The 23,032-nt window shown below is 47.6% G+C and overlaps 1 protein-coding gene across 1 annotated transcript; it reads left to right on the top strand.

The window, feature by feature from the left end:
• Nucleotides 1-1,238: 1,238 nt before the first annotated feature.
• LOC133353901 (lysophosphatidic acid receptor 6-like) lies at nucleotides 1,239-20,438 on the top strand. Its single transcript, XM_061570397.1, has 3 exons — nucleotides 1,239-1,379; nucleotides 7,273-7,786; nucleotides 16,584-20,438. Exons 2-3 carry the CDS (start codon nucleotides 7,276-7,278, stop codon nucleotides 17,282-17,284), a joined length of 1,212 nt encoding a protein of 403 aa, XP_061426381.1. The 5' UTR covers nucleotides 1,239-1,379; nucleotides 7,273-7,275; the 3' UTR covers nucleotides 17,285-20,438.
• The last annotated feature ends 2,594 nt before the right edge of the window (nucleotides 20,439-23,032 follow it).

Genomic DNA, 23,032 nt, shown 5'->3' with positions numbered 1-23,032 from the left:
GTGTGGGGGGAAATGCGCCTCAACCGCGGTGGCCGAATGCCCCACGCCGCGACCACACCATATTAAGGCCGGCCGCAGCGCCGCGGTGCCACGTAGCACGGGGGAGGTCATCCAATCCCCTGATCGCCGGAAACCGTGAGAATTAATCCCGATAAGGGTCTCTCGGATAAAAACCGGTCGGCCAAGCGACCTCCCCTCGGAGCTCTATGGGGGGGGGGGGGGGAAATGAGTGCGGGTGTGTTCATGTGAGGTGAGGTGAGGGGGACGCGGGGTCGGCTCCGTTGCTTGGTGGTGGCGAGGTCGGGGATTTGGTGCCTGCCGAACGGCTTCGTGGCGGCGGCATCACAGGTGTGTTTACCACCCACCCAGTCACCCAGCCAGCCACTCAGCCACCTACCCTGCCTCCGCATCAGCCACACACCCACCCATCATCTTCCCTTCTCGTGCCCCCCACAGCCAACATCAACATAATCAATCTCCCTTCACGGAAGGCATGCTAATCTGTTAACTTACCACCCACAGACTGTTAGGGCAAGTGCTGTTCGCGAGGAGCATCTATGAAGGCCGACACGGCACACGAAGGTGCTCGTTTTAATGATGAGTCACCGATGTTGGGCGTGAACAGGAATTGAATTCAGGTGGCCGGGTTCGTAGCGCAGCGCGCTAACCACGGCACTACCCACACACACTCAATCGCCGCCAGACACGGACCACACACGGATTGCACTCACACACGTAGGAGGTGCAGCAGTCAGCGCGTTGCGCTACGAACCCAGCGACCCGAGTTCGATTTACGATCACGGCCAATTAGGCCAATAGAAGCGATGATTTTCTGAACTGGTTCCGGGCCTCCCCTAGGTCGACTCAGCCTCAAATGAGTACCCGATGCGTTGTGTAAATATCGCTCAAACTAGGGAGACAAAGGCGGCCGGGCGTGGTGCTGGCCACCCACACCCCCTCGTGTGCCGTCCCGGCCTTCATATGAGCCATTCGCACGCAGCATTTGCCCCCACAGGCGGCCGCGTGGGGTGTTTGGGGGGAGCTCGGATTCTGGCTCGGAGCTCACAACTTTGAGAGGGCTGTCACCCCACCCACACGCACGGAGGGGAGGATTACATCACGCAGCGCGCGCCGGGGACTCGCTGATGGACGAGGAGGAGGGGACGGTCCCAGGACACGCTGAGTCGTTCATGAGCTGTGACGCCTTTCGCGAGAGTCCGACAGCGGCATGGAGCTTGCGATGGTGGTCGTCATCATCACCGCCACCAGCAGCAGCTCGTGCTGTCACCAGCAGGAGGTTTGAGGCATTGAGGGTCTGGTGTTAACCAACTCCCCTCTCGCCTTGTTTGGAAAGTGGCGGGGCACGCGTTGAGGACGAGGTGAGTGAAGAAGTGGCAGCGACGCTCGACATGCATCCATGATCCAGCTTTGCCTCGGCTCGGATTCCGATGGAGAATCGCGTCACGCGGACCCACGGTTCGTTGCGAGTCGCGCGTTTGTGCGGGGGAAGGAGCTGTGGCTCGCAGTGGTGAGCGTGCACTGTGAGCTTCGGGACCCGCTGATACCGAGTTCGATGTCCAGGTCACTCACGGCTCGCAGTCTCAGTGGCGAGTCACGTCGACATTGATCCGAGGCAATGAGCCCCTTCAACACATCCGTTGACTATCTGGCTGCTGCTGCTGCTATTTTTGATGTCCACGTGATAAAGCCATCATTTGTGATAGCCACGTCGCTTCTGACAAAGAGCTACAGAGTTCAGTGGGCCTTAGCTGGTAAAATAAAATAAAACATTGTTTAGTACTGACCACTGTGGTGAAGTATGGTCAATCCCCCCTTCGACCAACCACTACAGACTATGTATATTTAAAAGCGTATTGAGATGTCCCGTACGACACGAGTATGTAATGTGCGCGTTTAACACACGTGTTTTGCGGGGAGCGATGGGCGCAGTGGTTAGCGCTCTGTGGTTCGAACCCGGCTTCCAGAGTTTGTATCCTGCTCACGTTCAACATCAACGACGAATATGTCAACCCGTACCGGGTCTCGCCTAGGTCGACTCGGCCTCAAATTAGTAGCCTGGTGCGGTGTGTCAGCATCTGCGACTGGGGAAACAAAAGCGACCGGGCGTGGTGCTGGCCACCCACCCGCTTGTGTGCCGTGCCGTGCCCCAACAGTCTATCAATGCTATACAGGGGATATTTATCTTTGTTTGAACATACACATGAATTGACCTAAAGCATTCGTGACTGCAGGAATTCATATTATTTGGGTCTTCTTGGTTCTTTCTGTAAAGTCACGTAGAAGGGAAATAATAAAATAAAATAAAAAATATATATTCTTAGGTTTTTTCGGTAAAGTCACGTAGGTCAAAAAACATTAAAAAGTAAAATAAAATAAAAATCACGACGTTTCGGAGGCAACACAAGCTTCCGTCTTCAGGTAGTACCGTCCACAGCCACGACAGCTGTATAAAGTAAATGAGAGATTGCAGAAGCCACCACTCCGTTTATATATATAATGGTTGGAGTGGTGGCTTCTGCAATCTCTCATTTACTTTATACAGCTGTCGTGGCTGTGACGGTACCACCTGAAGACGGAAGCTTGTGTTGCCTCCGAAACGTCGTGATTTTTATTTTATTTTACTTTTTAATGTTTTTTGACCTACGTGACTTTACCGAAAAAACCTAAGAATATGAATCATTGCAGTCACGAAAGCTTCAAATCTAGAAAAAATATATAATAAAATACAATTCTCACGACGTTTTGGCCACAACGCAAGCAGCCGTCCTCAGGTGAAGAACAGGTCTGTCGGAAAGACAGCGTCTGAATGAACACCACCAAGCTTGGCAGCGTATATTTAAGCTAGGTTAGGGGAGGAAGGGCGCCTTGACAAAGGAATTTGCATATCAACAGAGGAATTTAGCATATTTATGGGAAATGCAGATATGGGATTAGTCACTACTTGTGGAATGCGTAGGAGGGGGGGGGGGGGGTCTCAAAGTCATATTATGCCCGTGCATCATGTAGGATTGGTAGCAACAAAGGGAGGAGGTAGGGTTAGCAGTAATAAAGGGAATGAATTTTAATAGTAAGGAGCTTTTTGGGTCTTCTTTGGGTCTTTCGGTAAAGTCACGTATATAGAACAAATAATAAAATAATATTATTTTTTAAAATTATAATATTATTTTAATAATATTATTTTTATTATTTGTTTTAGCTACGTGGCTTTACCGAAAGACCCAAAAAAGATACACATGAATAGCTGTCAGATATATCTATACACACAGCTATATACATTTGACGTATGTCCTGGCACATATACCGCCGAACACACGCACTTGTTACATCTACTGGTATGTATGTTGAACTTCTTTCGCACCGTACGTAGCCAACCATGCTAATCGGAAGGGGCAAATCGTAGCCGCTAAGCAAGCCGGATTGGAAGTCCGTTGGCTCTCTCCCTGTCTATAAACTATGTATGCAACTTTTTTATTTTACCAGTTAAGGCCCACAGAGCTTTATAGATACGGTTCAGAAGCGACCAGCCCATCACAAATGATAGCTCAACGAAGTGGCGTATCATCATCACGTGGACAAATCTAGCAGCCAGATACTCTAAATGTGGAGGTACAAACTGGAGGACCCGGAGAAAAATTAACACGACCACGGGGGAGAGAGACACGCAAACTCCAAATATACAGCAGGCGTCAGGGTTGAGATCGAGCCCACAACCTCCTGTATACCTGGCGAGGTAATCAACATCTCACCACCGTGTCAATGGGAGAAGCCCTATTGAACGCCTTTCACACGGCCTGACGACGCCTGATGACGCTTTCAGCAGTCACTACCTCATCCACCTCCTGTTCAGCCTGTCATCGGCTTCTGCTCCACATGGCGCGACTGAAACAATAAGTACACCCACTATGTTGCAATGTAATGGTTCTCTAAAACTGTCGGCCATTTAAAAGATAAACTCACCTTTTTTTTACCAGGTAAGGTCCACTGAGCTTTATCTCTCTTTTTTCCAGAAGCGACCTGGCCACAAACGATAGCTCGACGAAAGTGGGCCATCATGTGGATATTTCGAGGAGACAAATACTCTAAACGCACGTTGATTCTAAATGCGGAGGGAAAACCCCGAGGACCCGGAGAACAATCCATGCGATCATGGGGAGACGGGGAGAGTGACACGCAAACTCCAAATATACAGCAGGTGTCAGTGGGCAGTGTTCAATCAGCTCCACAACTACACCATCACCATTACACTTCTAGATTCTTTCTAATCTGGATTCCGAATACCCATAGTCAGTAATACGCATTCATGAATCCCCCCACCACTTCGCGCAAGGAGGGCACACGAGTGGCGTCATCACATCTCTCCCTCTATTTAAGGAACAAAACAGGAGGATTTATCCACAAATCTGGCTGTTGCCTGATGAAGATAGTTGTAATTACTGCCGAAACGTCGTACTCAGATTGTAAATGTTGTTGTGGCTTTGCTCTCCAACACACCGGTGTACTGTACTATTAACGAATTGGCACGTTCTGTTCACGTGACAAACCTTACTAATTGGCTGTGTCGGGTGGTGGCGGGCTTAACGACACATTTATATATTTATGAGATCTAACCCAAAAACAACCTGTATTATGAACAAAACCTAGTCGTTTAACTCGTTCGGATTTGTGGTTCACGCGCCGGGATTTGATTTACTGGACCCGTCGGCGGCCTTCGATGCAGCTGACCACGAATTTTGTTTTGCTGAACCATCGACAGACTCGTTTGAGATTCAGTAACTCAGCGATGTTGTGGTTCAAGTCATATCTTCGGGACAGAGGACAGCATGCGCAATTTTGTGGTTAAGACGAGTCCGAACAAAAAAATGATACCCGGTTGTGCGTTCGAGTTGGCAGGGTGGTTGGTTGCAATGTTGCCTCTTTAACAGCTTGCCTTGCCGACATCAACATTGTTGAGGATCTGTACAATCTTCTTCCACTCAATGCCCGAATAGGCGCTGCTTGCTATTGCTTCTTCTTGCTGGCACAAATAAATCAATTGGTAAAACTAGACGCGGTTGATCTAAACTCACGAGGGTGCCCGATTTATTCCACCTTTATTATTTATTTTCAGTAGTTTAGGATTAAGATGAAAAATAAATGTATTATATGCACTCGCATATAATACATTTATTATATGCACTCGCATATAATACATTTTAAAGAGTTTCGGAGTTTACACGAAATTTTGTCATCTGGGACTTGAGCAGCACCTCGCCTATCTGCCCCTTTTTAAATCCTTTATATTAAGTTCGCTTGCTTGCGTGCTTGCTTGCTTGCTTACGACCGTGCAAACCTTTCGGTCGTTTTTTAACCCACTTCCCGTGATCCAATCGAGCTGACATTTTGCACACAGACTCGTTGTGCGAGACAATTAATGTTCGTGAAAAATCTTTTCCAAATTTTTACACTGTTTAGGGAAAACAAATTAAATATTTAATTACCAATTGTTTAATACTGGCAGACAATCATCTGACCCATAGGTGGCAGCCATTTCAAGCCAGAGGACGAGAGGACTCTAGCCGCCACGCATATAAAGGATTTAGAGTGAAAAACTTTGTTTTTACAGGTTATACTTGTTATCACCTCGGAAACCTGCGCAGTGTACAACACGCCCCCCTTGTTAGTACGAGCAGCCATTGGTGATGAAGTAGCCGTCGCCTCTAATACAGACGCATACACTCTTTGTCATGCATTTGTAGTGAAGCCCGGTCCTTGTTGTGTATGAAGCAGCTGAGGGGCTGTGTGAGCTGGCACCACAGCGGGGAGGGGAGGGGATGGAACTCCCGACTCGCGGTGCTGAATGTGAGCCTTGTCGGCGCCGCTGAGTGGATGGAGCCACCTGCTCTTGCAGCTCGTGGGCGCGAGGTAGAGTGTGGGGGCAGTTAACGGGCAGCCACGGGGCTGCCAGTATGGGCAACGTAGGGAGTAGGAGAGGCGATATAAAAATGGTGAAGTAGAAGTTGGGGGCAGTTAAGCCTCGAGAGGAAAGGGAAGTGGCTGGGTTATGAGAGCTCCATAGCAAGCTATAGGAAAAATAAGCATGAGTGTAATAAAAAAGTTACCGATTGTTAAAATTGTTTAGTAATATATTTGATTCAATTGTGTTACCCATTCTGGATACAAAATATACACGATGGTCAGCGTCTTCTCTTATGGTGTTGATATATAGCAACATTTTAAGCGACGTTACACATTCAGAATTTCTCAGCTTCATTTATTTAGAATCGCTGTCTATTCTGGCCTACCACGCAACATGAAGTAAACACCTCCAAACTACAGTCCTACCGAATGCAGCCGCCAAGAGTACTGACTGAACTCATCTCCCCCGGCGCTGGAGAGATCTACACTTGTTGGTTGCCGGCTCTACTCAGGATAACATTTACAATCCTCCGACTAACTTAAAATGAATGGCATCGGATGGTGGCGGCATGGGTTCCCGCCTACCTCTGAACTTTTGTAAAGATGTGTTCCATCACCACAAGTCTCCAACATCCATGACACATGAGCCTCCTTCCTCTGGCTTCTTCGGTGTAGGTGTTGTCACTTTAAGGAAGGGGCTGGCCAATTCCTTTGTTTGGCTCCCACGATGTGGAGTGACCTCTCCCCCCCTCCCATTCACATCGGAAAAGCTGGTACTGTCGTTGATGCGCATTTAAAAGGTGGCTTGAATACCCCATCTCTTCGGTGTGACACCATTCCCAGAAGGAGTGAATTCTGTTGGCTCGACAACCACTATTCGACGGTCGGGTTTTTGTGGGGGAGTAGGCGTGCCAAGCGTGAGTCTCCACAACCGTGGAAGTTCATATTAACTCTTAATTATATATTTATTTTCAGGGAAGGCCCACTGAGCTTTGTAGCTCTTTTTTCAGAAATGACTTTACCACTAATGATAGCTCAACAAAGTGGCTTATCGTCACGTGGAAATTTATGGCAGCCAAATACCCTAAACGCGTGTTTCTAATTGTGGAGGGAAAACCAGAGGACCCGGAGCTAAACGACGCGACCATGGGGAAAGAGAGACACGCAAACTCCCAATATACAGCAGTAGGCATCGTCAGGGTTGGGATCGAACCCCGCGACCTCCTGTACACCAGGCCCCCGCCTGACTATTAAGCGGTGTCCACGTTTTACCCACTTCTTGGAATCGCCGTCGACCACCACAAGCCTCCCGCCATCTCTCCTGCGTCTTCCCCAACTCACCCCCACCCCGCGCAGGTGATGGCGTCCTCTGGCAACTTGAACTCTTCCTCCGGCGCAAGCGCCCACCCCGCTTTCCAGGACACCCTCTACGTAGTGATCTACAGCCTTCTCTTCCCCGTGGGACTGGCGGCCAATGCGCTGGCCCTGTGGGTCTTCTGCCGCCGCCTGCGGCCGCTGAAAAATGGCGCCACCGTCTACATGACGTGTCTCGCCACCACCGACCTGCTCTTCGTCCTGTCGCTGCCCTTCCGCATCTCGTACCACGCACACCGCCACTGGAAGTTCGGCGAGGCGCTGTGCAAGTTGACGAGCGCCCTCTTCTACGCCAACCTGTACGCCAGCGTGCTCTTCCTCACCTGCATCTGCGCCGACCGCTACCTGGCCATCGCCCACCCACTGCGTTTCCCGGGCGTGCGCACGCCGTGCGTGGCGCGCCTCGTCGCGCTGGGCGTCTGGGTCATCGTCGCGCTCGGCACCATCCCCATCTACCTGCTCGACACCACCAATGCCAAGCTGGGGTTCGTGAAAGGTGAGCATGGTGGGTGGTGGAGGGGGTGTGGGAGGGGGGGCAACTGGGGGGGGGCTGTTTTTGCTGCATTTTAGCCTCCCGGCACATCATTCGTTGTTGTCATCATTGCTCCTCTGCACTGCGTTTGTTGTTGGAGTGCAATTGCCTCCCAACTGCCCAGTAGCGTCCTTCAAGAGCTTCCCCCACAGAGGCCGATCATCCTGTACCCCATCTCAAGGACGTTGCTATGCCCATTAGCTACTCTTTGGTCAAATAGAAGTTGCTTGGACATATGGTGACTGGGCATGCAGGCTACATGACCTAAAGAACCCCAGAGGAGCTAACCGATGAGACTGTCCAGATATTTGAAAGGTTTATGAGTTCCTCACACAATGCAGCCTGGTTAAACCCAGGATGGACCACAAACAGGCCAGCCTGAATGTATTGAATTGGTGCAGATGTTTCCCAAAAGGGGTCCACGTTTCACAAGCATAGAGATGGGATGGTATAATTGTGGCTGAGAATGCCCAAAGCTTCATATAAACTATTTTACCAGGTACGGCCCACTGAGCTATGAAATTCATTTTCAGAAGCATTCTGGCCATAAATGATAGCTCAACGAAGTGGCTTGTCATCATGTGGATATGTATAGCAGTCACATACTCTAAATGCATGTTTTTGAAATATGGGAAAAAAACAGAGGACCCGGAGAAAAATCCACACAACCACGGAGATAACATGCAAACTCCAAATTTACAGGTTTAGAGTCGGGATCGAACCCACGACCTCCAGCATACCAGGCGAGGGAGTAAACTTTTGCCACCTTAGTGCCCATATATGGAACGATAGGCCAGGTAGCTACCACACAGCGTTACGAAGCTGATGTTATCACCAGTCGACTGATTCGGAATGAGATCTCCGCTGCCAAACCGAAAAGAGTAATAAGAACTGCTTTTTGTGTTAGTTTGTTGTCCTTCCCCCACACTACTGATTAGCGCGGTTGGCTACATAAGGTGTAAAAGAAGTTCAACATACATACATACATTCATACACACCGCACAGGTATGAGAATGCCTCCAATCTTTCCTCTAACTCAGGGGAAGATGAGGTGAGATGTCGTTGTTGTCAATGCTGGATTATGGACCGGGCGAGTGGGGCCAGTGCCCCGGGGTCTCGGACTGCCAGGGGGCCTCCAACCCTCATGCTGCGTGCGGTGCGTGGCCCAAGACTTCCGAAGGAAGTTGAACGCCAGGACCCTCAGTGCGCACAGCGCAAGCTGACCACGAGGCCTCTGGGTGCTTAAAGCGTGAGCTCACCACTCGGGCCCCTCAGACCCCTCAGTGCTTACAATGTGAGGGCCCCCCAGACTCCTTGGTGTTTAAAATGTGAGCTGACCACTACTGCCCCCCATACCCCTCGGCGCTTACAATGTGAGGACCCCAGGCCCCTTAGTGTTTAAAATGTGAGCTGACCACTAGGGTCCCCGGGCCCCGCAGCAATTACAATGTGAGGGCCCCCAGACCTCTTGGTGTTTAAATGTGAGCTGACCACTAGGGTCCCCGGGACCCTGGGTGCTTACAGTGTGAGTTGACCACTAGGGCCCCCAGGCCCCTCGGTGCTTACATCGAGCGTAACACCTTGGCACCTTGGTACATACAGTGCATGCTTAAAACGAGAGCCTCTCGGAGAGTACAGTGCATCTGTACAACTGAGCCACTGGTTGGCACGCTACAACACGCAGTGACATGATGCAATATTCACCAACACGTCAGTTCATTCTGCATAACAGGACAGGTTGAGGGCGTCTTATTATGGCAAGGCGTTACGTTATTTGACTTACTGTAACTAGCTATCACTTTATTTTAGCTAGCTGCCCATTTTCCCTAGCTAGCTGCCCATATGATTCAGCTTGTTAACACATTATTTAGCTTGCTGCCATTACAACTAAATTAGCTGCACTAAAATGCCAGCTAGTGAGACCGAGGGCTCGAGAGTTTAGTTAGCCGTTGACAAATCAATTATTAAAAATACACCGCGGTTTGTGAAACATTAAACAAATATGGCAAAAGCTATATTTTTTCACACACTAACGCATATATAAGAGACCCAATCCATACTTAAAGATTAAGGAAAACCCCATTCATTTTTTCCATAGACTGTCTGTTTTTAGATCCACGGAAGTAGACAATGCTAACGTTGACATGCAAATTGTCGACAGCTCTTACGAGGTCTTTTTTTTCCCCTCCCCATCGATGGGTTGTGGCCTATGTGCATAGTCTCCACCAAGTCATTTCACTGACTTATCAGAAACCTTTATTGGTTGTTCAGCCAATGAAAAAAAGTTATCTTTTGAATTTCAAGCAACATTATTCTCTCTGTGTTAGGCAGGTATTTAAGACAATTCTTGGTAGGAAAAGCCACAGACAGATGCTTGTTTTCTTGCTTGGTAAACCACAGTAATATATTCAGATACTTTTTTCATCTTTTTCTAAAGCAACAGCCTTTTTAAACGCTATTTCAACAATCCCTCCTTAGGGATATTTTCTAACAGCCTTTTTAAAGGGTTATGGTTATTTTCTTTTAAGTGCTTTTTTTATCTACTCAAAACTGCCTTTAGGTACAAGTAGACTAAAAAATACTGCCACTTTATTGTATTTTCCAACAACAGTATTTGAAGGGTGTTGTCATTATTAATATATGTTAATTCAATTATTATGTAATAATATTGAGAAATGCTATAAATATATTCATTCTAGACTTGAAGCTTTCGTGACTGCAAGGAATCATATTCTTAGGTGTTTTCGGTAAAGTCACGTAGGTAAAACATCAAAATTTATAAAAATAATAAAATAAAATAAAGATCACGACGTTTCGGAGGCAACACAAGTCTCCGTCATCAGGTGGGACAGTCACAGCCAGATCAGCTGCATCAAGTGAGGCAATGATTCAAGATGTAATCCCTTAAAAGCGAGTTGAGGGGGGAGGAGAGGGGGGGGCTCATCAAAATGTGGTAGCCAATGAATGGAAAGTATCGGGAGAGAGGGGCCAAAAAAGGGTGGGCGACGGCGTGGAAGCTATTGTGCGCAAGCGACACACTGCTGCCCACGCCAACGCATTGGACAGAGAGGGGGGAGGGGGAGGTCTGATACACATGATAGAAAAGAAAAGAAAATGCGTATGTTTATACCAATGCTGGCTGAACAATGAAGAGATTACTGTTAAACACTGGGGATGTTAACACTCGGTAAAGTAAAGTAAACTAGTGCCTGTCAGATAAGATGGTCAAAAAAGTGTAATTAAGTCTTTTTTTGCGTGGTTAATAACATCTTTCCAATGATTACTAAGTTTGTACCCATCACCACCCTTTTTTGGCCCCTCTCTCCCGATACTTTCCATTCATTGGCTACCACATTTTGATGAGCCCCCCCCTCTCCTCCCCCCTCAACTCGCTTTTAAGGGATTACATCTTGAATCATTGCCTCACTTGATGCAGCTGATCTGGCTGTGACTGTCCCACCTGATGACGGAGACTTGTGTTGCCTCCGAAACGTCGTGATCTTTATTTTATTTTATTATTTTTATTAATTTTGATGTTTTACCTACGTGACTTTACCGAAAACACCTAAGAAATATATTCATATAAATAGCATACTAGTTCTGAAATATGGACTACAAACGTTGGAGTAGTGGTGCTTCCAAAAGGAAAGCCAAAAAAGAAAAGGAGGCAAGAGAGGAAGTTTTGCTTCAAAGTGTTCCACTCATTGCCAACGTCTTTCAAAAAAACATCTCATGGTACTAATGATGACAGCAGCACTATTGTCAGCTGTGAGAAAGGAATTAGCACTAGTTCAGTTTCCAGTAATGTTGTCACTCCCCCAGAGCCATCCTTTGAAGGCGAACCCTCAACAGCTGATGGTATACAAGAACCATCATTTCCACCTTTAGGAGCAGTTGGGCAGTTCACAAGAATCACAACAGCAACCAAGCCATTCCTGGTGCTATGAGGTCACTGACCCTTCATTATGGCAAAGCACTTCCAGTGACATTGTTAAGTCAGTGCTTATTGAAAGAGGAGCAGTCCCCTTCCAAAACCGCAGTGAAAAATACCCAGCTTCAGTCCGAGATAGAGCACTTGGTGGAAAGACTAGAAGTTTCAACAATAAACTTCTGAACTGTATATTGCCAAATGGGCAGAAGGTGTTTAGACAGTGGCTACCGTACTCACCCTCAACAGGTTGTGTGCACTGTTTTACATGCAAACTGTTCTCCAGCAAGCTCGGTGGCCTTAGTCAGGGGTTTAGTGACTGGAAGCACTCTGGAAGAATAGGGGAACACGAAGAGAGTGCAGAACACAGATCATGCATGCTTGCCTTGCACCAGCGGACAAAGGGCAGTGCTATAGATGCAGATCTCATGCAGCAACTTGATGGGGAACGTAAATACTGGAAGGACATTTTAAAAGAGTTGTAGCAGTGATCAAGTTCTTGGGTGAAAGAGGACTGTGCTTCGAGGATATGATGAACGGTTTGGGTCAACCCATAATGGTAATTTCCTTGGCATCCTAGAAATGCTATCACAATTTGACCCATTCTTAGCTGAACATATTAAAAAGTTAGGGAAAAAGGAAGAGGCACAGTGTCCTATTTGTCATCGACAATATGTAAAGCACTCATTGAGCTAATGGGTCATAAAACTCACCAAACAATAGCAGATGAGATTTGGGATGCCAAGTATTTTTCAATAATTGTTGACTCTACCCCAGACCTGTCACATGTGCACCAATTGACGTTCATATTCCGGTTTGTTAACAGCAGCGGGAATGTGGTGGAGCGATTCCTGGGCCTTGAGCCAATTGAGAGCCACACTGGTAAAGTTTAGCAGACTGTGTGACTTTGATGGTGGAGGGCCTTGGGTTGGACCTCTCAAACTGTAGAGGTCAGTCATATGACAATGCAAGCAACATGTCAGGAAAATACAATGGCTACAGGCCCACCTGAAACAAAACAAAAACACTGATAGAGTCTGTGCCTTGCGCAGCGCATTCACTTAACTTAGTTGGTGTCAACACCTTAAACGGCAGTAGCCCAGAGGCTGAAGAGTTTTATTTAACATGTTGCAGTCACTGTACACATTTTGCTCTTCATCCACACACAGATGGAGGAAAGTATTTCGGAAGACAGATGTCAGACTGACATTAAAATCGCTGTTCAGTACTCGGTGGAGTGCTCGGGCAGAGTCAACCAAGGCACTGTGGAGAAATTACACTCATATTAGAGAGGCCTTCAGTGGTATGTGCAATGATGCTAATGAGAAAATAGATACTCGAATTGAGGCCGCTGGACTATGTGCTAAATTGGACACCTTAGAGATGGTGTTCATGGCACATTTCTGGGACGTCATACTTGACCGGTTCCACGCTACAAGCATGCACCTACAGACAAGTGACGTTGACATCTCTGTGGCAGCACAGCTTTTGTCTTCGTTGCGGGATTTTGTGGCGGGACAGCGAGACCAGTTTGAGGCTTTTAAAAGGGCAACCTTAAATGTGACAGGTGTCTCTCAGTCATATAAGCACAATCTTCAGCGAAAGCGGAAACGCAAAACATTTGCAGATGAGAGCTCAGAGCCAGGTGTGACACTTGAGGGGAGGGAAAAGTTCAAAATAGAAACATTTTATGTGGTCATTGATAAGCTAGTGGCATGCCTTGAACATCGCTTGGACGCTTACAAGCGTTTGACCAGTCTCTTTATAGTTCTATTTATGTCAGATCAGGTGTCTAACAGTGATGTCATAGTGGAAAAGGTAAATGCGCTCTCCGCTGTATATCCATCAGACCTGGACATTAACTTTGCCAACGAACTCATCCAATTCAAGACTTTCATGTCTGACTCTGAGGGTGAGAAGTGCCCAACTAAATTGCTTGCGACGTTGCAGGCACTTAATCTGCAGTCGGTGTTCCCCAATGTTTTCGTGGCACTTCGGATTTTTCTAACTTTGCCAGTGACAAACTGCCAGGGTGAGCAGACATGTTCCCTTTTAGGCAGAATAAAAAATGAGCTGCGGAGTAGCATGTGCCAAACACGTCTCAGCTCATTGTCACTTATATCAATAGAGTCAGACCTTGTCAGACAGCTAGATTTTTACAATCTAGTGGATCATTTTGGGAGGAGAAAGGCAAGAAAGACACCAATATAGAAAAGCGGGTGGGGGGGGGGGGGCTCCAAAAGACTTGTTCCCAGGGTCCTCACGGGACCATGATCCGGCCCTGGTTGTTGTTATCAAGACAATACGTGGACCTGTTTCATCACGTGCCGTGTATTCGAGTCGTCGAAGTGCAGCTAACATGGTTGTAGAAAGAGGGGGGGGGGGCAGGGGCGCCACCGGAGGGCGTGATGTAGAGTGTTTAAGTAAGAAACATTATAGGCGGCTCAAGAGCGTTCGTACTTTCCCTCCACCCATCCTAGTCCGTCACTCGTCTAGTCCATCAGGGAGTTTGTACCCTTTTCATCATTGGTCCCCGACTCCCCGTCCGGCAAGCTCATATCCCTTGAGCTTTTGGCTCAAATGCTTCGATACCCACACATGCTAGGAGCGTACTGTACCACGGTTTCCATGTGGGTGGTTTGTGGTGAGATGTAGTTGTATTATGACATTAAAAACAACCGAGGCATGTGCTTTGTTTTTGTTCGTGGCAGCAGAGTCTCCAACTCCTCTGAGTGGTTGACTAATAGGAAGCCATCCCTTGACTGTACCCGTGCATGGATTAACCTTCCATTGAATTCCCTCCTGCTGAATTGGAGGCGAGCCCAATCACGCACCCCAGCTTTTAACCTATATTTGAGGCAGTGTGAAATTATATGGTCTGCAGTTTTGTGTATCGGACGATCCAAGCTGGGCAGTGCGGTGGTGGCGGTGTTGGTGGGCTCGCTGATATTTATCTTTTAAAGGAACAACTGTTTATAAGTATTAAAAATAATAATAGATTTTATACTTTCTGGCAATACAAATGGTGTTAAGATGTTCAAACACCAAATAGATACCGTTTGCAAGGAATCAAGTCTTCATTAACCACACGTACATGTGATGAACATGTAAACAAACTCTGATACATAATATATTAATTGTCTTTGAAATTGATTAACCTACACTACAGACAGCCTTTGTGGCCTAGTCTCAACCAGTGTTAGACCAGATAACGCCAAAAAGCGAACAGCACGGACAATGCACTATCAGGGAATTTATAGCTCGCGGTAAACAGCTACAATATGGAACCTTTACCAGAGCAAGTTTTTTTTTTTTGCATGTTGACCACAAGTACGTGTGGTTAATGCAGACAGGATTCCTTGCAAAATGTTTCTGTTTGGTATTTTAACATCTTTATACCTGTTTTATTGCCAGAAAGGGTAAAACCTATTATTATACAATAAAGTGTATAATATTCTTTAAATTATATAAACATATACAATTATATATATATTTCACTTAGCAACAACAACAAAATTGCTGTACTCAGGATCGTTAACAGTGGCAGTGGCTTGGGGAGGCCAATGACGATGATAATGGACAGTATTCTATGAGATCTCTTTTACCAGTGGCAAAATATAGTAGTAGGGTTTTACCCTTATAAACTGGTACAAAACTGACACCTTTATTCAAGGCATCATGTTTGCAATAACCATAACACAAGTAGTCAAAAAAGCAAACAAAAAGAAGCAACTCTGATAATGATAATAATATGCACTGTCTTTGAAGTTGATTGGTCCACACCCGAGACGGCTTTCTTTAGAGCCTAGTCCCCATTGGTGTTGGACCAGATGACACCAGAAGGCGTACAACTCAAACACAGTGCAATATCAGAGTCTTGAGAGCTCGGGGTAAGCATTTACACTATGAGATCTCTTTTACCAGTGGCAAAATATAGTAGTAGGTTTTTACCCTTTTAAACTGGTACATAACTGACACCTTTATTCAAGGCATCATGTTTGCAATAACCACAACACAAGTAGTAAAAAATCAAACAAAAAGAAGCTACTCTGATAATGATAATAATATGCACTCTGATAATACTATATTTTGCCACTGGTAAAAGAGATCTCATAGTGTAAATGCTTACCCCGAGCTCTCAAGACTCTGATATTGCACTGTGTTTGAGTTGTACGCCTTCTGGTGTCATCTGGTCCAACACCAATGGGGACTAGGCTCTAAAGAAAGCCGTCTCGGGTGTGGACCAATCAACTTCAAGGACAGTGCATATTATTATCATTATCAGAGTTGCTTCTTTTTGTTTGCTTTTTTGACTACTTGTGTTATGGTTATTGCAAACATGATGCCTTGAATAAATGTGTCAGTTTTGCACCAGTTTAAAAGGGTAAAAACCTACTACTATATTTTGCCACTGGTAAAGGAGGTCTCATAGTGTAGATGCTTACCCGAGCTCTCAAGACTCTGATATTGCACTGTGTTTGAGTTGTACGCCTTCTGGTGTCATCTGGTCCAACACCAATGGGGACTAGGCTCTAAAGAAAGCTGTCTCGGGTGTGGATCAATCATCTTCAAGGACAGTGCATATTATTATCATTATCAGAGTTGCTTCTTTTTGTTTGCTTTTTTGACTACTTGTGTTGTGGTTATTGCAAACATGATGCCTTGAATAAAGGTGTCAGTTTTGTACCAGTTTATAAGGGTAAAAACCTACTACTATAATGGACAGTATTGTTGTTGTTGGTGGCAGCGGTATCTGATTTGGTACTGACAGTATTTCTATTGTTCTGCTGGCGTGTGCTGGGGCTGATGATGACCATGCTGCTGCCGGTGCAGTCACTGCTGCTGGTGCTGGCGCAGCCGAAACCTGTTTCCAGGGCTTCTCCGAGTCGGACTGGGAGACACTCTCTGCCGTAGTGCTGGCGGTGGAGCTCGTCGGCTTCATTGTCCCACTCTCCATCATGGCGCTGTGCTCGTGTGGCATCGTCAGAGCTCTGCGCCGCGTGCGCCGCGACCGCCGCCAATTCCTCCACGTCCATCTGGGCAACGCCAAGGCCCCGCGGGGATTGAATGCCGCCACCGCCACCGACCGCCCGACCGGCCATCGGGACGGCGACGGTGACGACGACAGCGGCGGAGAGGGGGACGACGACCTCAGCAAGGTGGGCCGGCTGGTGGTCAGCACGCTGGCCATCTTTGTCATCTGCTTCGCGCCCTACCACGTCGAGATGGTGTTCTATATGCTGCTCCGGCGGCAAGTGCTGCGTGGTTGGGCGCGCCTGGAGCAGGTGGTGCGCTTCGTGCAGCCCATCACGCTCTGCCTCGCCAGCTCCAACTGTGTCCTTGACCCGCTCATCTACTACTACCGGGCCAAGGCCTTCCGCCGGGCACTCACGCTCGGCGCTGGCCCTGTCTGCAGCGGCGGAGGGAGCCGCTGGCGCCACTGGTGCCGCTGTCGGTGGCCTTGGTCGGTGGAGGAGGAGGGACGGCAATGCTCCAGTGAGCCGGCAGTCATGATGCTGCGTTCTGACACCTGAAGGGGGTTTATTGGAGGTCCCTGTGGGACGGGGTCAGGCTCCAGTTGTCATGAGGGGGTGGACAGTACTCTGGTCAGGGCAGGAAACTGACAAACAACAGGGAGCGGCTCTGCTCTCTGAACAAAATAATGATGAAGTGGGTGTGGTAAACCGTTGAGGCGGGGTGTGGGGACGCTGTGAATCCCAGGCTGTTGTGGGCTCGCCCCCATCAACAGGAGGTAAAGATTGCTGGTGGGTTTCAAGTTCAAGTTTCATTTATTAGGTATAGCCCTGTGAGCCATGCGGCTCTTGAGTCGGGTGCAACCGCAACAACCAAAATATGAACAGAGAACATCTTAAAGCGACGACGCACAACAGAAACATCCTAGATAAACCAGCAAATCTTCCAAAAACAACCACCGTATTACAACGCTGTGTGCAAAAATCCCAGTGTGATGCAAGTCAAACAATAACAACCATAAGACAATTTAGATTCAAGTTATCAGGCCAACTCCGCACTTCTGCAAAGAAACATGGCTTAACCATATGTTTTCGAAATCACCAAAATAAAGCTATAAAATACAATGTAACAACAGTAATCATAGGAACTTTGATTCAAATTTAACAATAAACGATATACATAACATGTACGACCAAACTTGCAGCCATTTCTGGAAGCATGACACTCCCAGTGTATGATGTGTGAGTGAGTCAATGGTAGTGTGAGTGAGTGTATGATGTGTGAGTGAGTCAGTGTAAGATGAGTGAGTGTATCACGGCATCCTCCCTGCCATCACGGCCTCCTCCACGCCATCACGGCCTCCCCCACGGCATGATGGCGTGGAGAAGGCTGCGCACTACGCAGAACGCGCACGCGCGCGCGCACCACGGGGGGATAGAGATTGCTGATGCACTACAGGCTACCAAAGCCACGGTGGTGAGATGTTAACTACTTCACCTGGTATACAACACCTGCTGTATATTTGGAGTTTGTGTATTCTTTCTCCCCGTGGTCATGTGGATTTTTCTCTGGGTCCTCTGGTTTTTCCCTTCACATTAAGAATCAGCACACGTTTCAATTATTTGGCTGCTATACATTTCCACGTGATAAGCCACTTCGTTGAGCTTTCATTTGTGGCCAGGTCGCTTCTGAAAAAGAGTACCATAGCTCACGTCCGTGTTTGCCAACTGGCTGTGATAAGCCCAGGTCACACTCCAATTGCCCTCTGCATTTTCAGAGTGTACGCAAATCACTGCCTGGTTGGGGTTATGTAGATTTTCCATACCGAGGCCCCTTGTTTGACCCAGGTATAGGCCAGAAAAAATGGCATCTGTGTTCAGGTGGCAGCAATGTATGTCGAGCGAGATCTGGTAGGGGTGTTTGCTGTGTTGAACTTTATTGCAGTCGCCTGCACATAATTGATAAACTGAGAGCCATGACTGGGATTGGTTCTGTGGTGGGAAAGGTGGGCGAACCTACTATAGACGCGTCCAATCGTCAGTCTATTTAGTTATGATAAACGCAAATTACATGCAGATTATATATCCAAATTCTACACTTGGGGCAATGTATTGAATGGATATAGAATCAGTACCAGTATACAGGGTGTCCGAACATGAATATACCAAAAAGAATGTTGATTAGTTTTATTGTTATTCGAGATAGTGACATAAATTTAATATGAATACATGTAATAGTTTTAGTTTGTTTAATTTTGTATGGTATTAATGGGATGTTCGAGAATTGTTAATACACTTCTACATGTCGTCCATCATTCATTCTAATCCATCTAATTCGGCGTTCAAACTCTTATGAAAGATTTCCCAATACAGCTGTAGGGATGGATGATGACACAGCAGCATCAACAATACGATGTTTAACTTCTGCAAGGTCCCTTTGTTTGCTGGTGTTAGACTTTACTTTTTAACACACTTCGAAGATAAAAATCGAATGGTGTTAAGTCAGATGAAGGAGTGGACTTGTCTTTATATCATAAAATGGAGCTCCTGAAACAGAAAGTAGCAATCAATATTCACAATATACTAAAACTTATAAGTCTAATGCAAATATCCATGTCAAACTTAGGTGAGTATCTCGAACAACAATACAACTAATCAACTTTCTTATTGGCATATTCATTTTCCGATGCCCTATATATTTAAAAAAACGTTGATTGAAGAAAAACACCAATTCTCGAATCAAAATTGCGACACATTCATGGATTGTCAAGCGGAGTGACTTGCCACACGCATGCCGGGGCTGCGCGTTCCCGTGCTCGTATCTGTGGTCACCCAGGGCTGCCTCCCGGCACCGAACGCCACGCAGAGCAGTAGGCCTCTCCCGTCAGGGCCTCTCCCCTCGGTGCCTCTCCCCTTGGGGCCTCTCCCCTCGGGGCCACTCCTTGTGCCCTGTGCTCGTATGTCAGACAAACGGTGACTCAATTCATTAACTGAATCTAATGTAATTTCTAAGCTCAGTTGTATACTTTTATAACGTCTCGTAGATTCATCGATAGTGTTCATGTGCATATCTTTAAAAAAAAATAGCATTTACCGAAGAATATTGTTTAGGACTTGTAGGGTTATTACATTTCATGAATCATTACATTTAATTGTTTAGACTTGTCTGACATTCGGAGCCAAACTTTCCATAATGAGACAAGGGCTCTGTATGGGATGAGACGAGGGTTCTGTATGGGATGAAACGAGGGTTCCACTTTACACAGACTTCCCTGTTAAAAAAAGTCGTCAGAAGACTACCTGTTAAACACTCCACAGATGTATATTCATGTAGTATGGTCACACTTTTTTTTATGAAGTCATAAAAAATGCTCATTCTTTTAACTTATAAAACGTTATAATTACTACGACTATGACAGTGTTCCATGTTACTGTTCAGTGTATGATAATGATATATTTTTTTTACCTGTGTGTTTTTTTATGAACGTCGTTCACTCTTTACTCTGTTGCCATTGAATACAGAGCAGCATACACGGTGATCCTCATACGGTCAAAATTATTCGTCGACTCTTCCCAATTTTTTTTTGCGCACGCGGTTGTGCTCCTGGCGTCGCGTCGTCAGATGGGGAATCCGTTCGTAAATCTGGCGGAGGCGGAGGCCGAGCATCGCGCGCAAAGCAACGTCGTCACAGTGGCACGCTCACCCCATTCACACAACCCCACTCCCAAAGACAAAGATCCCCCCTATAGCCTTTGACAGACTGTAAGGGGCAAGTACTGTTAGCAGGTAGCAGCACCTATGAAGGCCGGAATGGCACACAAGGGGGTGGGTGGCCAACGACCACGCCCGGCCGCCTTTGCATCCCTAGTGGTAATGTTTATACACCAAACCAGGTACTCATTTGAGGCTGAGTCAACCTAGGGTAGGCCCAAGACTGGTTCGGATAATCGTCACCGGTGATGGCCGTGAGCGGGAATCGAACTCAGGTGGCCGGGTTCATGGTGCAACGCGCTCACCGCAACCTGATTTGCGTCGCCTCAACCCCACACGCACGTCGCTGACAGCATCGTCACCCGTCCTGTCTCGTTATCCACCGCCCACTCTGTAAATCGCTTCGATTGACGTCGTTTCGACGATGATGGTGACCACAATGGCGATGGAACCAGCCGTGTTGTCTTAGCGAGGGCCCCCCGGGGTTTGATCTGTGTTTATTCTGAGCGGTTCTTGTTTAGAGCCGAAACTCTTCCGCCCATTTGTGATGTTTACGTTCAGGCTTGGTGTTTAGTTTCGGGAATGGTCACCGGGCGCCCTCCACCCCGCGTCCGTCCTTATAAAGCCTCCACCTCGGAGTCATCGCCCCCGCTGTCTGTCTCGTGTCACCGGTCGCCGTCGTGTTGTTGCAGCTGTCGGCGAGCGCGGCGCGTGTGCTGCGCGTGAGCATAATCCCAGCGTTCGCCGATAAGACATCACCATCAGTGCGTGTGGGGGGTCCGCCACGCCACTTCTAACCATTGGGGGTTTGTGGCAGCAGCACGGCGGTGATGATGATGACGATGGGGGGTGTATTCACTCTCTGTGTATTGTCGTGGCCCGCACTGAAGGCCACCCAAATGACGAACACTGGGTCTGTGACGATACAGAGCTCTCCCTGAAGCCCGAGTGAAAAGCAATGCCAAGGGTTGACCAATCCTGGCCAGGTGGCTCATAACACCGAGTAAAGTAATCACGAGCATCGTCGTTGTGGAGAAAATAAAGAACAAAATAGATAACACACACGCAATGCCTCCTTCAAATATCTCCTCTCGCCATATTCCAAAAGAAAAATCATCTTTTTCGCACATCCCATCAGCTGCACGTGCTTTTGGGAGTGCACCATTTCAGCAGCATTCATTGAAGGCAAGCAAACACTCTGGGCCGGTTTCGACACGCGGCGGTCTCATCAGCAGAGTCGGGCACCGTAGTCCGCACTGCGTGTCCAAATCGGTCCAGAGTCGAGGGGCATGAGGCAGGATCCACATATCTGGGCCCAATCCCCGTCTCAATTATCAAGGAATTGGCCCTCCCCTGCATGCACCCGAGCGGGTCCGGGCTGTGTGCCCAACAGCTTCTATCTGTGGAATCTGCTTGGCCGGTATGAAAATGATGATGGAAATATAAGTAGACATGTCACCCTTTTCACAAGCGTGGGCGAGATGTTAACTACCTCGCCTCGTATGGAGGAGGTGGTGGGTTCGCTCCCAACCATGATGCCGCCTGCTGTACATTTGGAGTTTGAATATCTCTCTCCCCATGGTCGCGTGGATTTTATCTCCGGCTCCTCCGGGTTTTCCCTCCACATTTATAATCAATGTGCGTTTAGAGTATTTGGCTGCTATAAATGTCCACGTGATTGAACCACGTCGTTGAGCTATCATTTGTTGCCAGGTCAATTCTGAAAAAGAGCTACAGTATATGTGGGCCTCACCTGGTAAAATTAAAATAATGTTGAAAGTTATAGACTGGTGATATCCGAGCCAGAATCTGAGCTCCCCCAAACAACCCACACGGCCACCACAAAGATCCCCCGAGTAGCCTTGACAGACTGTTGGGACAAGTGCTGTAAGCGAGTAGCACCTATGAAGGCCGGCACGGCACACTAACCGCCACCACAAAGACTGAGATCCCCTGTATAGCCTCAACAGACTGTTGGGGCAAGTACTTTTAGTGGGTGGCCAACACCACGCACGACCGCCTTTGTCTCCCGAGTGGCGATGTTTACACACCGCACCAGGTACTAATTTGAGGCTGAGTCGACCTAGGACCGGTTCAGATAATCGCTGTCACTGGTGATAGTGGCCGTGAGCGAGAATCGAACTCGAGTCGTCGGGTTCATAGCGTGCAGCGCAGCGCTAACCGCCACCAAAACAACAACAACCGCCATTTGCCACTCAGTGACGGTGACGTCACTACGACGCTTGTGCCAGGCTATGTGCACTTTGAGTCCACGTGAAGTGTCGAACGCCCGCTGGCAGGAGGTCACGGGGCAGACCCAGGTGCCACGAGTAGACTGACTGAGATAACCAGCTGATGCACCACCTGTGCCCCCTACTGTGCCAACTTGCTGTGCTTTAGCCACCTGACGCTCCGCTCGTTGTTGTGAGCGTCGCTCCTCCGCCCTCTGTTGCTGTTGGAGGGCGACTGCCTCCAACTGCCCAGTAGCGTCCTTCACGAGCCTCCTCCACAGAGGCCGATCTTGACACCGCTGGTACCAGTCATCGGCAAGTCCACTCAGCTCCACGTCCTCCTGTACCACATATCTCTATATCTTC

Source organism: Lethenteron reissneri, chromosome 45 (genome assembly GCF_015708825.2).
Source record: "Lethenteron reissneri isolate LAM-NWPU_2019-01 chromosome 45, ASM1570882v1, whole genome shotgun sequence".
NCBI classification, from domain to species: domain Eukaryota; kingdom Metazoa; phylum Chordata; class Hyperoartia; order Petromyzontiformes; family Petromyzontidae; genus Lethenteron; species Lethenteron reissneri.
The sequence above is the reverse complement of the archived record's forward strand: the minus strand, read 5'-3'. Positions and strand labels throughout refer to the sequence as shown.

Bases quoted from the DNA above. Each gene is read 5' to 3' on its own strand.
- LOC133353901 (XM_061570397.1), top strand. From the start codon at position 7,276: ATGGCGTCCTCTGGCAACTTGAACTCTTCCTCCGGCGCAAGCGCCCAC. The intron at 7,787-16,583 runs GTGAGCATGGTG...CTGCCGGTGCAG, and splicing joins CAAGCTGGGGTTCGTGAAAG to TCACTGCTGCTGGTGCTGGC.